At 39.8% G+C, this 21,182-nt stretch overlaps 1 protein-coding gene across 2 annotated transcripts in view; it reads left to right on the forward strand.

Annotated features, from left to right (window-relative positions):
• The window catches only part of Cog5 (component of oligomeric golgi complex 5), a 303,977-nt gene that overhangs the window by 109,352 nt on the left and 173,443 nt on the right, over window positions 1-21,182 (forward strand). For both annotated transcript variants that reach the window (XM_021179459.3, XM_021179458.3), the window contains exon 7: window positions 2,249-2,379. In XM_021179459.3, the coding sequence (XP_021035118.1) occupies window positions 2,249-2,379 (131 nt within the window). The remainder of the gene's footprint in view (window positions 1-2,248; window positions 2,380-21,182) is intronic.

Below are 21,182 nucleotides of genomic sequence, written 5' to 3' on the forward strand. Positions count from 1 at the left end.
CCAAGTAAACAAAGATGAGATTTTGTTTTGATTCCCTGAGTATCGCAGTTTATACTAACTCCGCTGAACAGAACGGTATGTAACATAGTTTGACTTTCACTACTATGTTTTGATTCTGATGGTAGTCTACAGAGCATTTAAGGCATGAATTATGTATTGTTGCCAGTTTGCATCCAAAACTCTTTAAAGCTAAACGAGTGTATCATTTGTCTGTAATTACCTAGTAAGTTTCAGACAAACTTAAGTTCCAATGATTTGAAGGTATTTCCAGTAATCATTTATTGTGGTAAGCCTTATTATGCACTTTTGGATCTACATCTCCAAAAAGAACACACTGTGTCCAAGGTTGACAGCACATGCCTTTCATCCCAGCACTCAGCAAGCAGAGGCAGGCAGGTCTGAGTTTCAAACCAGCCTGGTCTACAGAGTTCTTGGATAGCTAGGGCTATTACAAAGAGAAACCCTGCCTTAAGAGTTGGAGATGGGGAAATAGAAAAGAAAAAGAACTCACTGTGGTGAAGTATAATGTGTGAAGGGCAGTCACACATTATAACTGTACTATATATGTCCTGGTGTGGAACTAATTATATAGTATTCAGTCCTGTATTGTATTAGATGCTTTAATATAATTTGACCTGGTTGGTATGTTATAACCTAACTGAAGTGTGCTGTAGTTATACTTAATGCTAAGATATATTTTAATAAGATTAAAGCCAAAATTTTGATTAAGTGAAAATGTACTTGGTATTCTATTAATTGGCAAGTTGAAGCCATCTATCTAATTAAATGTAATGTTTTAGAAATAATGCCATGTAGTGACACACACCTGTATTTAATCTCAGCCCTTGCTTCCCAGAGACAGATGGATATCTGAGTTCAAAGTCAGTCTAGTTTAAATAGAGAACTCCAGGCCAGCCTGGACTACATGGTGATACCTTGTATTTCAAAAAGGGTCAGGGAGAGGGGAGAGAAGGGGAGAATTTGCCTTGATAAAATATTATAAGAATTGTAAAATTGTATTCAAACTAAACCTCAACTTTCATCCTTAAGGATTTAATTATTTTAGAAATATCCAATAGTAAGCAAAATAAAAGGAGTCGTACAATTTTTAAAATTATCCAAACTCTGAACATGTAGAGACAACTAAATAACTATGACTCCCCCCCCTCCCCCTTCCCCCTCTGCCTCTTCTTCCTCCTCCTCCTGTTTGCTTGTTCTTTGCTTTTTTGAGACAGGCTCTTGCTCCGTAGGCCAAACTATCCTGGAAATTGCAATGTCTTTGCCTTTGGCTCCTGAGTATGGAGTTGACAGTCTTGAATCATGCTCAGGCCACAGAGTCTTTTGGTGTCTGTGTATGCATTTCTGTGTAAGGTACTCACACATACAGAGTGTACCTGTGAAGGTCACCCTTGGGTCATTTGTTACAAACCATCCTCCCTGGCTTTTGAGACATGATCTCACACTGAGGCCATGTGGCTTGTGCTTCAGGCTGACTTTTCTAGCTAGGGAGCTCTAGCATGTCCCCCTCTTGCTTCTGTAGCATTAGAATTACAAGTATGTGCCACCACACTCAGCTTTATATGTGAAGACAGGGGAAGTGACAGTAAGCACTTTATTGATTGGGTTCTCAGTTTTGTAATCTTGTAATGTTACAATAATTCTTATTGTGAAATTTTGTGTGCAATAATTATTCCACTTTTTTCATTTGTTAACATAATATTCAGGTCTACACAAACATGTAAATGGTAAATGCTAAGGTTATTTGTTAATTATTTGTTTCAAATGCTTTGCTATACAGAACAATTTTTGAAGCTGTAGATGGAGCTTGAGAAATTTCTGTGACTATCAGGATATTTACTTAAATTAAAATAGAATCTGGGGCTCTTGCACAGACATGCAGCCCCAGCATTTGGGAGACAGAGGAAGGATTAAATAGAAGATATCTGGGAATTGTCGTGTTTTAGAATATTGGATTTAAAAAGAATCCTGGAGGTGGCGGTGCCTGGGAGGCGGTGGCAGGTGAGTCTCTGTGAGTTCCAGGACTGTCTGCTCTACAGATGGAGATCCAGGACAGCCAGGCCTACAGAGAGAGACCCTGTCTCAAAAAGCCAGTGAGAGAAGGCGAGGAGGAGAGGAACTGAATTTTGAAAATCCAGTTTTTTTTTTTTTTTGAAGAAGTTGTACATGTTGTTTTGATTCTTTAGTTCTTACTTGATCCTGACTATTAAGTTGTATTTTCTTTTTATAGATTATCTTTCTCAAGGAATAGATCTTTCTGGAATAGAAGTAATAGAGAATGATCTACTCTTTATTGCAAGAGCTCGACTTGAAGTGGAAAACCAAGCTAAGCGTCTGCTGGAGCAAGGTGTGGAGACCCAGGTAATAAATGTGAAGAGTCTATTGGGATATAAATGCACATTCCATTTTGCATTCACGGTCATACATAGGTGAGTTTTATCACAAAGGAACTGTGTTGCAGAGTAGAGCATGTTTAAGTACAGGGAAACACGTATCTTTATGTATTTAATTCTGAAGTACACCCAACTGTATAACATCAGTATACATAAGTATTTTACTGTATAACATAAGTAAAGTACATTTTTATGTGATGTTCACACACACACACACACACACACACACACACACACCCCTGGAGCATTCCAGTGTTGTCTGAGGTATATTTCAACAATACAGTAATATCAGTAGTACTGTTTTTACATTTTATATAGATGATGAAACAGTTTGACAAGTTTGTTAGAGACCATAAACTAGTAAATGGAATGGTTTGAATCCACATTGTGTTTATTAGTCCAGTTTATACTTAGACAGCTTGTACATATATACAACACATACTGATCACTCTTCACCCATCTCTTTCTCACATTCCTTTGCTGTGGGAGTAACTGAGATTAATCAGGGTGGCCACGTGTTTAGCTCTGTCTATTTGAAGGTCGTGCACTTAGTAGTGGGTTCACAAGTAAAGACAGTGACTTCTTCTAGCCTAGATTCCATGAGCAGACAATAGTTCAGTGGTAGGGTAGGACGTAGGATGGTTGTTGATAGGGCTGCTCTTGTGAGGTGCAGTGTGGGTGATGTGCATTGATGACTACAGCCGTTGTATCTAGTCTACAGGAGCAGTTTCTGATAATTTACATTTTTTTTAAATTCTAGAACTTCAACAGGAGTTCTGTATTTGTATCATTGCCCTTCACCCCTTCTAACTCAATTGTCTACTCCCTCTCAAATTCATGACCTCTAATTATTACTGCTATATGCAACATGCTTACATGTGTGTGCATTCAAACCTGTTGAATCCATTTAGCATTGCTTCTAAATACATGAATTTAGTGCTTGCCATTTTGATTGGATACTTGTTTAGAAGCTCATTCCTGGAGAAAACTGATTTTCTCTCTCTCTGTATCTCTCTCTCTCTCTCTCTCTCGGTTTTTCAAGACAAGGTTTCTCTGTATAGCCCTGGCTGTCCTGGAACTCACTCTGTAGACCAGGCTGGCCACAAACTCAGAAATCCACCCGCCTCTACCTCCCGAGTGCTGGGATTAAAGGCGTGCGACACCATGCCCGGCCGATTCTCCCTTCTCAACGGCCATTAGTTGTCTGTAGCTCTTTATCTAGGACTAGGGGCATATTCAATTTCCCATTTCCACACTGTCATGACAAGTAGCATTGTCACAATGCAGGTCTTGTTTAGGCAGCATTATTGTTGAGCATTCATGGATGCAGGTTCTCTGTTGTGTCTCTAAGGTACTGTCTAGTAGCAAGTTTTCTGGTTATCTGGCTCTTAGAATCATTCTGCCTCCTATTCAGTGTTTCCCCCTGAGTCTTAGGTGTAGGGGTTGTGTTGTAGCTGTGTTACTTGGGGCTGTGCTCTTTTGTACATGTGAATCTTCAGGTTTTCCTCTTCCAACAGAAAAATAACTAAAGTTTCTCCCAAGTAAGATAAAAATCTAATCTGCTATTGGAACTCTTTATAACTGCTAAGCCTATAATCTAGTACTTAGAAGGGCGAGACAGGAGGATCTTGAGTTTGAGTTGGGCTTGAGCTACATGTTTTTGAGATAGCCAAAATTATACAATAAGATGCTGTCTCAAAAGACTAAAACTAGAGCCCAAAATAAAACATTTATTTTGATATAAATGTCACTGGCTGGTTTTTTTGTTTAATTTTTTAAAGACAGTGTCCAAGGCTGGCCTAGAACTCCTAAGCTTCTTGTCTCAGCCTCCCATCTGCTGTGATTTCAGATATGACCAAGGTTCTAGGTTTGCTGTTGTTCACTATGTAGCTATGACCTCGTCTTTTTACTTTTAGACTGTTGATGCTGTCACCCTTTCTGACCTCTCGTGTAGCTGCACGGTTCCTCTCCTGTGGTCTCTATTGTATCTTTTTTTTTTTTTTTTTTTTTTTCTGTAGCACAAGATGAAAATGGATTAACCCCTGGAGCTGTAAGCAAGCCCTCAAGTAAATGTTTGCTTTGATCAGGGTTGTTGTGGCCATGCTGTATCTTCACCACACTAGAACAGTGACTACGACAGAGGGAAGGTTAGTGAGAAAGGAGGAACCTGAAGTAGTAATTCAGAACTCGGGAAACTGAGTTAGCCAGTGAGCACCAGCTCTAGAGAAGTTTCTCTACAAGCACGGGAGGAGGTGGCAAATGCCATTATTTGTTCATAGATGAATGCAATTGCATGGTGTATATGCAGGGCATTGAGCCTGACTTGGCTTTGTCTCTTCTGAGTAGTGCTGTAAAGCTATGCATGTGATGGTTGTATTTCAACATGTATAGACAGCCCATGATTGTCGGCTACACAGGACAGCATATCACCTATTTACATTGCATTAGGCACCATGAGTTAACGAGTATACTAAAGGCTTTGTGTGTATTGTCAAGTCCTACTTTATGTACAGGCATAGACATCCCTGACTTTTTTCTTTTTTCTTTTTTCTTTTTCTTTTTTTTTTTTTTTTTGTTTTTTTGTTTTTTCGAGACAAGGCTTCTTTGTGTAGCCCTGGCTGTCCTGGAACTCACTTTGTAGACCAGGCTGGCCTCGAACTTAGAAATCTGCCTGCCTCTGCTTCCTGAGTGCTGGGATTAAAGGCATGCGCCACCACGCCTGGCTATCCCTGACTTTTGTTGGGACCTGATAGAAGAGGAAGCAGTACCTTGTGGATACTGAATTATGACTATGTCTCTGTATATCTTTAGTTTTTGTAAATCTTTTTTGTTTTGTTTTGTTTTGTTTTTTCGAGACAGGGTTTCTCTGTGTAGCCCTGGCTGTCCTGGAACTCACTCTGTAGGCATGTGCCACCATTGCCCAGCTAGTTTTTGTAATTCGTAATATTTTACTATAGAAGAATTGAGAGGCAAACCAAATAATTCTAACATAGTAATAAAATGTCAAGGTTTTTAAAACTGAAGTACTATTTTCAATAGGGGTAGGTAATTTTAATAATTTTTAAAGAAATTTTTATTTAAGAAAAAAAGAAATTCTGGGCTTAAAGAAATTTTTATTTAAGAAATTCTGGGGGTGGGAGCACCCATGTGGAGACAGAGGGGTGGGGATATGGAACAGTTAGAGGTGGGTGGATGTAGGATATGGAACAGTTAGGGTGGATTGGGGCAGAGAACAAAATATGGAGTGTAAAAAAATAAGTTAAAAAATTATTTTAAGCTTTTTTTCTAGGTTAATAAGTTGCCCAGTTATATATATATATATATATATATATATATATATATATATATATTCAAAAATTTTTAGCTTATTTATTTATTTATTTATGTTTACGCACTACAAAACTTAACAAAAACAGTAGTGCATGGTGTTCCACGCTTTTAATCCCAACACCAGGAAATCTGCGACCAAGAGCTCAAGGGCAGTCTGGATTACAAAAAGAGACCCTGTCTCAAAAATAGAAAAAAAAAATTAAAAAAAAAAAAAAGAAAAGAAAAGAAAAGAAAAGAAAGAAAAAACACTAAATAAACAAAAAATAGTGTAGCCCCTCAATGAAGATCCTGGAAATGGAAGTCACAGCGGAATGCAAAGTGCTTAACAACCAGCGACCTGACACCTCTACTCTGCAGCAAATCCAGCACTCACCCAGTGTCCACTGGGGAAATCAGCAATGCGGCCACACACTCACCTGGCAGTCACTGAGCTTAACCTCTGGCTTCGGAGATGCTGTGCGTGTTGGGTGCCGCCACCTTGACAGGAAGAGGTCAGGGCCCTAGATCAAATTTTTATTTTGCTTTAGGTTTTAAATTCATAAAAAATTAAAGGGGAACTGACAACATTAAGAAACTGCTATTCCTTAAATATTAATAGTTTTATTATGTTCCTATTGTATAAAGTTAATCAAAAGAAATTAAACTAAGTAGTTCTCGTCTTATAGCCAAAGCCTGTGTTCAATCAGTGAAATTTGGTTAGAAAGATGAAAACAGTGTTGACAGAGGTGACTGTGTGTGGAGCATGTGGATTCCTGGGCTTGATCCTCACACCTGTGTGAGTCCATGTGCAATTATCTGCACAATTCTCAGAAACACAGAAGTTAGGACCTTCATTTGCTGTAATTCAGCATGGCTCAGAGTCTGGGTCTGCTTAATGAAGGGCAGGGCTGTCTTTTTGCAGGACTGTATGGATCACATTTACTGACATTAGTTATGAATATCAAATGTACTGCCTTAGTAGATGTATTAGGGATCCTTCTGACTATAGTTTGATTTGCTGTCTCTGTATGATAAGAAAACTATGAACTGGGTGACTTGCAAGCAACAGAATTTCAGGAGACTGAGAACTTGAAACTGGCAATGCCAGCAATTGGGTGTTTGGTGAGGTCTAACTTCCTGCTCTGCAGATGGTATCTTCTCTTTGTGCATTCATGTGCCGGGAAGAGCAAATGTGCACCTGAGGACCCATGTGTCCTGTAGTGAGTGTTCCATCCCCGTCACCTCTCAGACAGCCCTACTCTGCCATCTTAAACATTAGTATTTCAATATGAATTTGGACAGGCACACAACACTGAGACCAATTCAGCTTCCTAGATAACTTCTCTAAAGAAATAGTGCCCTGTTGTGCTCATGTGGACATTGGGGTTCAGTTCACAGAGTTTACTGTAAACCGATAGTGTGGCTATGGAATCCTATATTTCTGAATTTAGTTGCATGTCTCTTCCCTCCTCTTTAGATCTGGCTCTCTGTGTTAATTTCACATCTGCTTTCAGGCTTGGCAGACATGATGGAATTAAGCACTTGATCAGTAATATCACTGAGGTAATTGATGTTAATAGATTTTCTTTTTTCTTTTATGTGTACAGGTGTTTAGTCTGCATAGATGCCTGTGCACCATGTGTGCCTGGTATCAACAGAAGCCACAAGAAGGCATTACATCCCCTAAAACTGGAGTAACAGATGGCTGTGAGCCACCGTGTGGGTGCTAAGGATCAAATTCAGGCCCTCCAGAAGACCACTGACCACTGACCTATAAATAGGTTTTCTCAGGAGACACTGAATTATACAAAGTGGAGTTTAGCTAAGGGAACACTTTTCCTCACCCAAAGATACCCAAAAGATGAGCAGTCTGCAGCCAAGCCTGTTAAAGATACGGGAAATTAAGGATGCTAGGATGTAAATGGCTGTTTACCAGGATCCACTAGCCATTAGTCCCATCCCCAAAGAACATGCCTCTGGCAGCTCAAGTGGTCAGTGCAGAATCACAGCCAATGTTAAAACCTGGGCTACCATAAAGCCTCCCAGTGCTCTTCCTAGGGAAATTATAATTCTACCGTTCTACAAGCAAGAAGACCCTAGGTAACAATTTTTGAAAAGAATTATATTAGTGTACTTAGAAAATGTTCTAGCTCTATCTTTGCTGTGAAAATCTTTCATCTCTCCAAGTGACCATACCTTAAGTATCCAGTCTCTATTTAAATTGTTCAAACTAACCTGGGGCTAGAACCTAAAATATTGAAGGATGACAGCAGATGTAGAATGCCTAAAGATAGAGTGTATCTAAGTTAGTGAGATGACCTGTCTAAGGCTGGCTTTTCTTTGGGCATCAGCTACCGCCAGCCATATGTTCCCTTAATCCCACTATTGTAAAGAACTTTTCCTTTATTAATCTCTACGTGTGGAAAGTTATTTCTCACTGGGAAGATGTGCTGTTTCCATTACACATATTTCAATGTTGGAAATAAAAGTATAAACGGACTGTGAGGGAAGAAGAGAGAGTGATAGAGAACTAGCAGTTGCCTCTGTACAGCCAGTCCAGAAGAGCCACCATTCTGCTCTTCTGCTCAGGAAGAGTGTATTCTGCTTACAGAAAAATGAAAGGAGCTTCTGAAACTCACAAAGGTCACATCAGGTCACCTGAAAAGTACAGAGAAAGAGCCAGTGATGCAACAGAAGGAGGGTAGGCACTAGATGCAACTACAGCTGCACTGCCCCCAGGCACAGGGGAGGACACAGAAGCCTCATTCAAAAGGTAAGCCAGCGAGGCCTGTTGAGAGACTGCGGGCACACCCACAGCACCAGGCCAGGCCCACACAAGCCCAAGTCCAGCTGTAGTTGGTGATGGGTCAGCACTTAGGGGCTTCTTTTCTGTAGGACTGGGAAGGGAGTTGCTGGCACCATCTTGAGAAGGAAAATGCTGTTATAAACTGAACTACTGGAAGGGCTGAGGAAAGGAAATAGCCACAAATCTAGGAGACTGAATTAAATTTCTCACAATCCCTGAGTAAAATAAAGCACCGTGAAGCAACTGTGGAGGGAGTGGGGGCAAGATCCCAAGCAAACTGAATGTAAGGCTGCTGGAAGCTTAGCTCAGGCAGAAGCAACACATATGCATGCCCTTGATAGCCAGAAGCACGTCTCCCAGACTAACAGTGAAGTTTGATATTGGCCAGTTTCCCTGGTGAACTGAGGTGTAAAATTTCTCCATAAAATATTTACAAATTAAATTCAGGACCACATTAAGAATACCATAAACCATAACCAAATTGCTTTCATACCAAGGATATGAGGCTATTTCAACACAGGGGGAAATCAATAAATATAACATCACATAGACTTAAACCCAAAGTCACACAATCATTTCAACAGACACAGAGAAACCTTTCTAAATTACAATATCCGTCACAAAAGCCCCAAAGGAACTAGGAACCAGAAGAACATACCCAAACATAAAAAGGACTACACATTATAAATCTGTATTAAATATGCTAAATGGGGAAAACTATAATCAGGAACAAGAGTGCCATACTCTCCTCTGTTATTCAATGCATCGCTCAAGGTCTTAGCTAAGGCAGTAGGAGAAAGAACTAAAAGGGTACAAATAGGAAAGAAAGGAGTAAAAGCATTCCTATTTTCAGTTGACATGGTTCCATACTTAAAAGACTCTTAAGATGCCACCAAAACAAACAAACAAAAAAACAAAAAAACAAAACAACCCCCCCCAAAGCCATAAAAACCTTCTTGATACATACTTCAGCAAAGAAGTGGGGTACCGAATTAACAGAAATATCAATAGCTTTTCTGTAGGCCAATAACAAACTTGCTAAGAACGAATTCAGAAAATGTTCTCATTCAAGTGTCAAAAACATCAAAAAATAGAACATCTATGAGTGAATCTAACCAAGGAAATAAAAGACCTCTACAAAGAAAACCTTAAAACACTAGAATGAATGAATGGATGAATGAATGAATGAATGAATGAATGAATGAGGAAGATATCAGAGGATAGAAAGACTTCCCAAGCTCATGGATTAGCAGAATTCATATTGTAAAAATGGTTATATTACCAAAAGCAACTATAGATCCAACACAATCCCCATCAAAATTCCAATTTCATTCTTTACAGAACTAGAAAAAAAGAATCTTAAGTAGAAAAAGCAATGTTGAAGATGTCCCAGTATTTAATCTCAAAACTGTGAAGTCACTAAGGGAAGGCATGTCAAGAGATAAGCATTAGGAAGGACTATCTGAAAGAGGCCTTAAGAGCTCAACAGAAAAAAGAAACAGGCTTAGATAAAACTGAATAGTTAAACTCTAAACCTTATCTCATCAGCAGACAGAATAAAGAGTACTTAGGAAGAAATACAAATAGCAACAGGTATTAGAAAATGTGTCGCCTCTTCCGGTCAGAAAAGCACCCGGGCAGCTGGGGCGCAGGGTCTGCTGACACTCGCCAGCTACCCACAACACCCGCCACAGGATCTTAAGACTTCTGGTGAGTGGAGCACAGCTTCTGCTCCAATCCAATTGCGCGGGACCTGAGACTGCATTAGTTAGGGAAGCAGAAACCGGCCTGAGTAGGGCCACAGGCCTCATCCGGCCAGATCAGCGCCGGGGTAGCGGGAGCGCAGGGTTGCCTGACACCCGCCAGCTACCCACGACCCCCGCCGCAGGATTTTGGGACTGCTGGTGAGTGGAACACAGCTTCTGCTCCAATCCAATTGCGCGGGACCTGAGACTGCATTAGTTAGGGAAGCAGAAACCGGCCTGAGTAGGGCCACAGGCCTCATCCGGCCGGATCATATATATAAGATATATATATATATAATCATATATATAAGATCATATATATAAGATAGAATACTAAAAGCAGTAAGAGAAAAAGGCCAAGTAACATATAAAGGCAAGCCTATCAGAATTACACCAGATTTTTCACCAGAGACTATGAAAGCCAGAAGATCCTGGACGGATGTTATACAGACACTAAAAGAACACAAATTCCAGCCCAGGCTACTATACCCAGCCAAACTCTCAATTAACATAGATGGAGAAACCAAAGTATTCCACGACAAAACCAAATTCACACATTATCTCTCCACCAATCCAGCCCTTCAAAGGATAATAACAGAAAAAAACCAATACAAGGACAGGAACCACGCCCTAGAAACAACAAGAAGGTAATCCCTCAACAAACCTAAAAGAAGACAGCCACAAGAACAAAATGCCAACTTTAACAACAAAAATAACAGGAAACAACAATTACTTTTCCTTAATATCTCTTAATATCAATGGACTCAACTCCCCGATAAAAAGACATAGACTAACAAACTGGCTACACAAACAAGACCCAACATTTTGCTGCTTACAGGAAACTCATCTCAGAGAAAAGGATAGACACTACCTCAGAATGAAAGGCTGGAAAACAATTTTCCAAGCAAATGGCATGAAGAAACAAGCTGGAGTAGCCATTCTAATATCTGATAAGATTGACTTCCAACCCAAAGTCATTAAAAAAGACAGGGAGGGACACTTCATACTCATCAAAGGTAAAATCCTCCAAGAGGAACTATCAATCCTGAATATCTATGCTCCAAATACAAAGGCAGCCACATTCATTAAAGAAACTTTAGTAAAGCTCAAAGCACACATTGCACCTCATACAATAATAGTGGGAGACTTCAACACACCACTTTCACCAATGGACAGATCATGGAAACAGAAACTAAACAGGGACACAGTGAAACTAAGAGAAATTATGAATCAAATGGATCTGGCAGATATCTACAGAACATTCTATCCTAAAACAAAAGGATATACCTTCTTCTCAGCACCTCATGGTACCTTCTCCAAAATTGACCACATAATTGGTCAAAAAGCAGGCCTCAACAGATATAAAAATATTGAAATTGTCCCATGCATCCTATCAGATCACCATGGACTAAGGCTGATCTTCAATAACAAAATAAATAATAGAAAGCCAACCTTCACATGGAAACTGAACAACACTCTTCTCAATTATACCTTGGTCAAGGAAGGAATAAAGAAAGAAATTAAGGACTTTTTAGAGTTCAATGAAAATGAAGCCACAACATACCCAAACTTATGGGACGCAATGAAAGCATTTCTAAGAGGAAAACTCATAGCTCTGAGTGCCTCCAAAAGGAAACTAGAGAGAGCACACATTAGCAGCTTGACAACACACCTAAAAGCACTAGAACAAAAGGAAGCAAATTCACCCAAGAGGAGTAGACGGCAGGAAATAATCAAACTCAGGGGTGAAATCAACCAAGTGGAAACAAGAAAAACTATTCAAAGAATCAACCAATCAAGGAGCTGGTTCTTTGAGAAAATCAACAAGATAGATAAACCCTTAGCCAGACTCACTAGAGGGCACAGGGAAAGCATCCTAATTAACAAAATCAGAAATGAAAAAGGAGACATAACAACAGATCCTGAAGACATCCAAAACACCATCAGATCCTTCTACCAAAGGCTATACTCAACAAAACTGGAGAACCTGGATGAAATGGAGAAGTTCCTAGACAGATACCAGGTACCAAAGTTGAATCAAGATCAGGTTAATGATCTAAACAGCCCTATATCCCCCAAAGAAATAGAAGCAGTCATTAATAGTCTCCCAACTAAAAAAAGCCCAGGACCAGATGGGTTTAGTGCAGAGTTCTATCAGACCTTCAAAGAAGATCTAATCCCAGTTCTTCACAAACTATTCCACAAAATAGAAACAGAAGGTACTCTACCCAACTCATTCTATGAAGCCACAATTACTCTGATACCTAAACCACAAAAAGACCCAACAAAGATAGAAAACTTCAGACCAATATCCCTTATGAATATTGATGCAAAAATCCTCAATAAAGTTCTTGCTAACCGAATCCAAGAACACATCAAAACAATCATCCATCCTGACCAAGTAGGTTTCATCCCAGGGATGCAGGGATGGTTCAATATACGGAAATCCATCAACGTAATCCAGTATATAAACAAACTGAAAGACAAAAACCACATGGTCATCTCGTTAGATGCGGAAAAAGCATTTGACAAGATCCAACACCCATTCATGATAAAAGTCTTGGAAAGATCAGGAATTCAAGGCCCATACCTAAACATGACAAAAGCATTCTACAGCAAACCAGTAGCCAACATCAAAGTAAATGGTGAGAAGCTTGAAGCAATCCCTCTAAAATCAGGGACTAGACAAGGCTGTCCACTTTCTCCATACCTATTCAACATTGTACTTGAAGTCCTAGCCAGAGCAATTCGACAACAAAAGGAGATCAAAGGGATACAAATTGGAAAAGATGAAGTCAAAATATCACTTTTTGCAGATGATATGATAGTATATATAAGTGACCCTAAAAATTCCACCAGAGAACTCCTAAGCCTGATAAACAGCTTCGGTGAAGTAGCTGGATATAAAATTAACTCAAACAAATCAATGGCCTTTCTCTACACAAAGAATAAACAGGCTGAGAAAGAAATTAGGGAAACAACACCCTTCTCAATAGTCACAAATAATATAAAATATCTTGGCGTGACTCTAACTAAGGAAGTGAAAGATCTGTATAATAAAAACTTCAAGTCTCTGAAGAAAGAAATTATAGAAGATCTCAGAAGATGGAAAGATCTCCCATGCTCATGGATTGGCAGGATCAACATTGTAAAAATGGCTATCTTGCCAAAAGCAATCTACAGATTCAATGCAATCCCCATCAAAATTCCAAATCAATTCTTCAACGAATTAGAAAGTGCAATCTGCAAATTCATCTGGAATAACAAAAAACCTAGGATAGCAAAAACTCTGCTCAAGGATAAAAGAACCTCTGGTGGAATCACCATACCGGACCTAAAGCTTTACTACAGAGCAATTGTGATAAAAACTGCATGGTACTGGTATAGTGACAGACAAATAGACCAATGGAATAGAATTGAAGACCCAGAAATGAACCCACACACCTATGGTCACTTGATCTTCGACAAGGGAGCTAAAAACATCCAGTGGAAGAAAGACAGCATTTTCAACAAATGGTGCTGGCACAACTGGTTGTTAACATGTAGAAGAATGCGAATCGATCCATTCCTATCTCCTTGTACTAAGGTCAAGTCTAAGTGGATCAAGGAACTTCACATAAAACCAGAGACACTGAAACTTATAGAGGAGAAAGTGGGGAAAAGCCTTGAAGATATGGGCACAGGGGAAAAATTCCTGAATAGAACAGTAATGGCTTGTGCTGTAAGATCGAGAATTGACAAGTGGGACCTCATGAAACTACAAAGCTTCTGCAAGGCTAAAGACACCATCAATAAGACAAAAAAACCACCAACAGATTGGGAAAGGATCTTCACCTATCCTAAATCAGATAAGGGACTAATATCCAATATATATAAAGAACTCAAGAAGGTGGACTCCAGAAAGTCAAATAACCCCATTAAAAAATGGGGCTCAGAACTGAACAAAGAATTCTCACCTGAGGAATACCGAATGGCAGAGAAGCACCTGAAAAAATGTTCAACATCCTTAATCATCAGGGAAATGCAAATCAAAACAACCCTGAGATTCCACCTCACACCAGTCAGAATGGCTAAGATCAAAAATTCAGGTGACAGCAGATGCTGGCGAGGATGTGGAGAAAGAGGAACACTCCTCCATTGTTGGTGGGATTGCAAGCTTGTACAACCACTCTGGAAATCAGTCTGGCGGTTCCTCAGAAAATTGGACATAGTACTACCGGAGGATCCAGCAATACCTCTCCTGGGCATATATCCAGAAGATGTCCCAACCGGTAAAAAGGACACATGCTCCACTATGTTCATAGCAGCCCTATTTATAATAGCCAGAAGCTGGAAAGAACCCAGATGTCCCTCAACAGAGGAATGGATACCGAAATTATGGTACATTTACACAATGGAGTACTACTCAGCTATTAAAAAGAATGAATTTATGAAATTCCTAGCCAAATGGATGGACCTGGAGGGCATCATCTTGAGTGAAGTAACACAATCACAAAAGAACTCACACAATATGTATTCATTGATAAGTGGATATTAGCCCAAAACTTAGGATACCCAAGATATAAGATACAATTTGATAAACGCATAAAACTCAAGAAGAATGAAGACCAAAGTGTGGACACTGTGCACCTTCTTAGAATTGGGAACAAAACACCCAGGGAAGGAGTTACAGAGACAAAGTTCGTAGCTGTGATGAAAGGATGGACCATTTAGAGACTGCTGTATCCAGGGATCCATCCCATAAGCAGCTTCTAAACGCTGACACCATTGCATACACTAGCAAGATTTTGCTGAAAGGACCCAAATATAGCTGTCTCTTGTGAGACGATGCCGGGGCCTAGCAAACACAGGAGTGGATGTTCACAGTCAGCTATTGGATGTATCACAGGGCTCCCAATGGAGAAGCTAGAGAAAGTACCCAAGGAGCTAAAGGGATCTGCAACCCTATTGTTGGAACAACATGATGTACTAACCAGAACCCTGGAGCTCTTGTCTCTAGCTGCATATGTATCGAAAGATGGCCTAGTCGGCCATCAATGGAAAGAGAGGCCCATTGGACTTGCAAACTTTATATGCCCCAATATAGGGGAATGGCAGGGCCAAAAGAATGGGAATGGGTGGGTAGGGAAGTGGGGGGCGCTATGGGGGACTTTTGGGATAGTATTGGAAATGTAATTGAGGAAAGTATGTAATAAAAATATTAAAAAAATAAATAAATAAAAAAATAAAAAACAAAAAGAAAATGTGTCCAACATCCTCTGCCGACAGTGGCCTGCCATTAAGTTGTATTGGAATTCCATCTTGCCCGTCAGAAAAACTACCCTAAGGCAACACATAACAATAAATACTGCAAAGTTTGTAGGGGAAGCTTATACACACTGATGGTAGGACACAAATTTATTTAGCCACTATGGAAATCATTGTGGTAGTTCCTCAAAAAATAAATAAATACATTAATTAATTAAATTAAACCACATGCACCAGCTCTAACACTTTTTGGTATATCTCCTAATGACTGTAGTGAACCATGTACATTCATGTTTATTGTTTCACCATTCACAACAGCTGAGGAACTGAACCAGTTTAGATCTTCATCAATAGAGAAATAGAAGGAGTGTGACATTTTTATATAAAATTTTACCTTTGAAGAAAAATAAAATAGTGGTATCTGCAGAAAATGAGTGTATGGAGATCATTATGTTAAACTAAGCCAGAATCTGAAGAATAAATGCCATGTTTTCTCTCAAATGCAAAACTAGGATGCAAGAAGTGGCTCTAGGTTATGATACTACAAGGGGAGGAAGGAAGAGAGCTTAGGGTGTGGGGAGGGGGAGAAAGATATGGTATGGAGTACATGTGACTGAAAGCAGAAGGGAGGCTGCCATGGTCTGGATGAGAATGGCCCCACAGGCTCAGAGTTTTGAGAACTTGGTCCCCAGCTGGTGGAACTTTGTTCCCAGCTTGGGAAGGATTAGGAGGTGTGGACTTTTTGGACAAGGTGTATCACTGAGGGTTTGAGACTTCAAATGTGCACACTAGGGTCACTCAGCTGCATTCCCGTGGCTCAGATGTGAGTTCTCAGTTCCAAAGCAATGCCGGCATGTTGCCATGCTCCCACCATGACTGGCATGAGACTCGAGCCCCTTGGAACTCTGAGCTCCAAATTAAAGGCTGTCTTCTATAAGTTGTTTTGCGATGGTATCTCTTCACAGCAATAGAACAGTAACTAAGACAGAAGACAATTTGGCAGGATAACGGTGAGTCTGTAAAGGGGAATAGAAGTGCACTGGGGAGGGAGATATATAAAAATCATATAAACAAAGAGATATAAACAAAGCATAATGACATATGTGGATGAAAATACCACCAACTAGCTGCTTACTATGTATGCTTCCTTTAAAATCAAGAAAGAACAGGCCAGGTGTGGTGGCGCACGCCTTTAATCCCAGCACTCAGGAGGCAGAAGCAGGCAGATTTCTGAGTTCAAGGCCATCTGGTCTACAGAGTGAGTTCCAGGACAGCCAGGACTACACAGAGAAACCCTGTCTCAAAAAACAAAACAAGCAAACAAAAAAGAAGAAAGGAAGAAAGGAAGACAGGAAGGAAGGAAGGAAGAGAGGGAGGGAGGGAGGGAAGGAGGGGGAGAGAGAGAGAGAGAGAGAGAGAGAGAGAGAGAGAGAGAGAGAGAGAGAGAGGAAAGAAAAAGAAAGAACGAACAGAGGGTACTAGCGTGGAGTATGCTGGGAGAGCAGAAGAAGAAACTCACTGGGAAGAAAGGAGATCAGCAAGAGAGGAGTGAGCAGGAGAACAGAAACAGAAGCAGCAAGAAGACCTGCAGCTCTTGCTAACCAAACAAGGCTAACCAAACAAGTAATTAGAAAAGGTCTATAAAAAAATCAGCCTATACTTAAGGTTAATTCAGAATTTCTTAACTATCTGTCTAAGAAGTATTATACAACAGTCCTTTAAATACTTAGACTGCAATCTACTATGTTATTAGATTACTTATTTGATTAATATTTTACTGAGCAATTCAACAGTCCTTTAAATACTTAGACTGCAATCTACTATGTTATTAGATTACTTATTTGATTAATATTTTACTGAGCAATTCAGAAAAAAGAAAGAAAAGATACAGTTCTAGTTCTTAGGGGACCTCAACTAAGTCAGTTCACCATAAATATATGTATTTTAATCAAGAGCACTAGGTTTTTCTTTTTAATTTTTAAAATTACTTTTAAATGCATTTTGCCTGTGTGAATGTTACTCTGTGTGTTAACTTCACTACATATGGAATTAACTAAGACTCCAAAAATGTACAGCACACCTATGAGGCAATTTTTGCTTAATTTGAAGTAGAAAGATCCACTTCTAAGTCAGATCTTTGAGAGAGGAAGGCGTGTCTTTAATTTGGGTCATAGCTTCTGCTGGCAGCTATGTAAAGACATGGAAGACGGAAGCTTTTGCTCTTTGCCTGTTTCCTCTTACCTCCTTAGCAAGTCTATTCCTTCACTGGTAGGAGAGCCTACTTCTTTAGGATTCCAGCATATACGGAAGACCAGCAGAGACATCCAACCCCGAGATGTGAGCAACTACTAGATTTTTGGACTTTCTGTTCTCAACCAGCCACTTTTGGATTAGCTGGGCCACAGCTCCCAAGTCATTCTGATAAATCTCCTTTCTATAAGTAGAGAGAGAGTCTTTCTATATAGTCTGCTACTCTAGAGAGCCTTGACTAATACAGTCTGTGTAGGAGCATGCACATATGAGAGCAGGTAAGAAATGGGCATCAGAACACCTAGGGCTGGAGTTACTTGTAGTGTTGAGCTGCTTGATATGGGTGACAGGAGTTGAACTCAGGACCCTCCCAAGTTGTAGTGTACATGCTTTTAGCCACTAAGCTATCTCTTTTTTTTTTTAAACTTTTTTTTTAAAGATTTATTTATTTAATATAAATAAATTTTTTTAAACTTTTTTTTTAAAGATTTATTTATTTATTATATGTAAGTACACTGTAGCTGTCTTCAGACAGTCCAGAAGAGGGCGCCAGATCTTGTTACGGATGGTTGTGAGCCACCATGTGGTTGCTGGGATTTGAACTCTGGACCTTCAGAAGAGCAGTCGGGTGCTCTTACCCACTGAGCCATCTCACCAGCCCAGCCATCTCACCAGCCCACTAAGCTATCTCTTAAGCTCATTTTTTAAAAAAAATATATTTATTTTATTTTATGATTTTTGGGTATTTTGCCTGCATATATGTCTGTATACCACATTCATTGCCCTTGGATGTCAGAAGAGGGTGCAGATCCCCTGAAACTGGAGTTACAGATGATTGAGAACTGCCATGTAGTTTCTGACCATCAACTGTGGCTCCTTTAGAAGAGCAGCCAGTTCTCTGACTCACTGAGTTGTCTCTCCAACCACTGTTTTCTTTTCTTTTTCTTTTTTAATTTGCTTAAGTGTGTGTCTGTAACCCTAAAACAGAGGTCCTAAACACTGGTAGAAGAATCAGATACGTCTTTCTAGTGAGTGATCAAGAGAAAAACTAGAGATTACAAAATAAACACAAAACAAAACAAAAAAAGCAGATGAGTTAGAGCACCAAATGTACTGAAAAAGGACTACTAAGAATTAAATGCAGACCAAATAAATCTGGTGTGTGCAGGGAACCAAAGGCTATCATACTAAGCTTAACCTGGAGATGTGGAAAATGATAAAATCATATGGAGGGAGGATACAGGATTTCTTAGAAGCAAGACCATTGGAAAATTCTGGGTGCTACGTGGAGCTGATGAGAGCATGCTGACAGCAGACAGCATGGATATTAAAGGAAGTCCTGACGGTGATAGAAAGCAGAGAGTAAAAACTGAGAGGATGACCATTCAGAGTAACTGATGGGAGAATTGTGGTTGTTCACTGTGTGCTTTTGTACATACACTTTACTGGAGCACTGCCAAGCTAATTTAACTGCAGACTGTCTAAGGTATTTATGATGGAAGTAGCATGACCTATGATGTGTCAATCACTTAGGCTCTTTACATTATTTCTGATACTAGATGATTGTCAAGTTTCATATGTGAACGGCATACCTGTAACGGCTACAAAATGCAGGAAAAGATGCATGTGATGACTCTGGCATGTGGGGGGTGTGTACACGTGCGCACGTATGCCCACTCACACACATTTAGGTCATGGGACATGGGGCAGGAGAGGTTGTTTAATTCCCTGGAGCTAGAGTTACACGTGGTTGATAATTGTTTAACATGGGTTCTGAGATCCAAACTAGGGTGATCTGCAAAAGAAGCAAGCACTCCATGACTGGTTTTTACTATTCTTAGTTTCAAGATCATTGCAATGTATACTTGAAACAATGCAGGTGACCATTTGAGTGACCTTACCTGGCATCTAGCCTACCTTCCTTTTAGGATAATGGGTTAGGTCTTTGTTGTCATTTTTGACAGATGGTGTTACCTTTGTGCTTAGTGTTACAGCCTGAATGGCACTTCAATCCTGGAGTCAGTTGTACTAAGGTCTAGGGTCCTCATATGGTCTGGGGCCATGTTATACTTTCTTTTCAAACTTACTTATGTTTTTAGAAAATGTACATAAACAATTTGATCTTTTTGTTTTTCTTTAGTCAATTGTACAGTATCCATGTTTAGGTTGATATAGCCTGCTAGCTTACTAAATCATTACCGTACCATTTCTATTTTCAAAATCATAAATCTTGTAGGTACATAGAAACTGTTATGTCTCTCTGTGTATAAAAAACCCCATAAACATATGTAAGTAAACTTTCAAAGTCAGCAGTTTTCTTTCACATGAATAAGCCTTACAGTAAAGACATATTTCTATATGCAAGTGATTTATAGTGGCATTACTGATACTTGACAAAAACTTGGGAAGGACTGGCATGCTTTCTGTGCGGTGGTGTGTGATAGATCTCAGTATTAGGGCAAAACTGCATAGAAGTCTCTGTCTCAGATGTGGGGAAGATCTGCCAGCCATCTTCAGTCTTTTATTCTCTTCTGTTGACCCTCAGAGAGAAAATAGTATTTCAGCAGGCTCCATTACTTCAAGCTTTAAAACTAGCTTTCAAAAATAGGTGATGGAGATTTTGATCTGGATGAGTTCCTGCATCACCATAGATACCCGGCCCCCACAGGAAAATGATGACATTTTAATTAGCAAGATGGGTTTAACTTGTGAATTACAAGCTTTCCCAGTAAACAAGCACAGGGCTGGTGGAGGCTCTGGGAGGGTGAAGGAAGATGATGTTTTGTCTTCAGAGGCCACCATCTGTACTCAGTTCTTTCAGGGACTAGGACCTGGTCCTAGAGACCACAACTGAGCAGCCTCACACTTGCCCTTTATCCCCAAGGCAAGAACCTCCTTGGTTAAGTCTGGGGTCCTGGTGTGTATCAGTTTTCAAACAACAGTGCTGTAAGAGTGCCCCCCAGTCAGGGTTCTGAACACAACAGTGTAGGACTGTAGGCCATCCGAGAACAATTGCAGGGCTCACAGTGTGCACTCAGGCTCTCTGCTTACTTTGTGACTGAAAAGTCTGGTATTTGTCTTGAATGAATTCTCAAAGTTAACCAGTTTCTTAAGCTCTTAAAATAAATTGCTGGAAGTGTTAAACACAGTAGCCTATATACTAAACATAGAAACAATATACTTCAGCAGGCAACTTTAAAACATGTTCTCCTCTTTTACATGGGACCTGATAAACATATTGTGATGTCCGTTTAAACATTATTTGCAGCCGTCTTTCTCCTTTGATTCCTAGTTTTGGTGACTGCTATTCCCTTAGGTTCTGAGAGCGGAATTTTTAGCTCACACGAATGAGTGAGCCTGTGCATGTAGAGTCTGCCTTCAGGGTTTGCTTGGTTAAACACTGCTGCCAATGGC

The sequence above is a fragment of the Mus caroli genome, unplaced genomic scaffold, assembly GCF_978045245.1.
Source record: "Mus caroli unplaced genomic scaffold, Mus_caroli_1 scaffold_14, whole genome shotgun sequence".
Taxonomy (NCBI): Eukaryota; Metazoa; Chordata; class Mammalia; order Rodentia; family Muridae; genus Mus; species Mus caroli.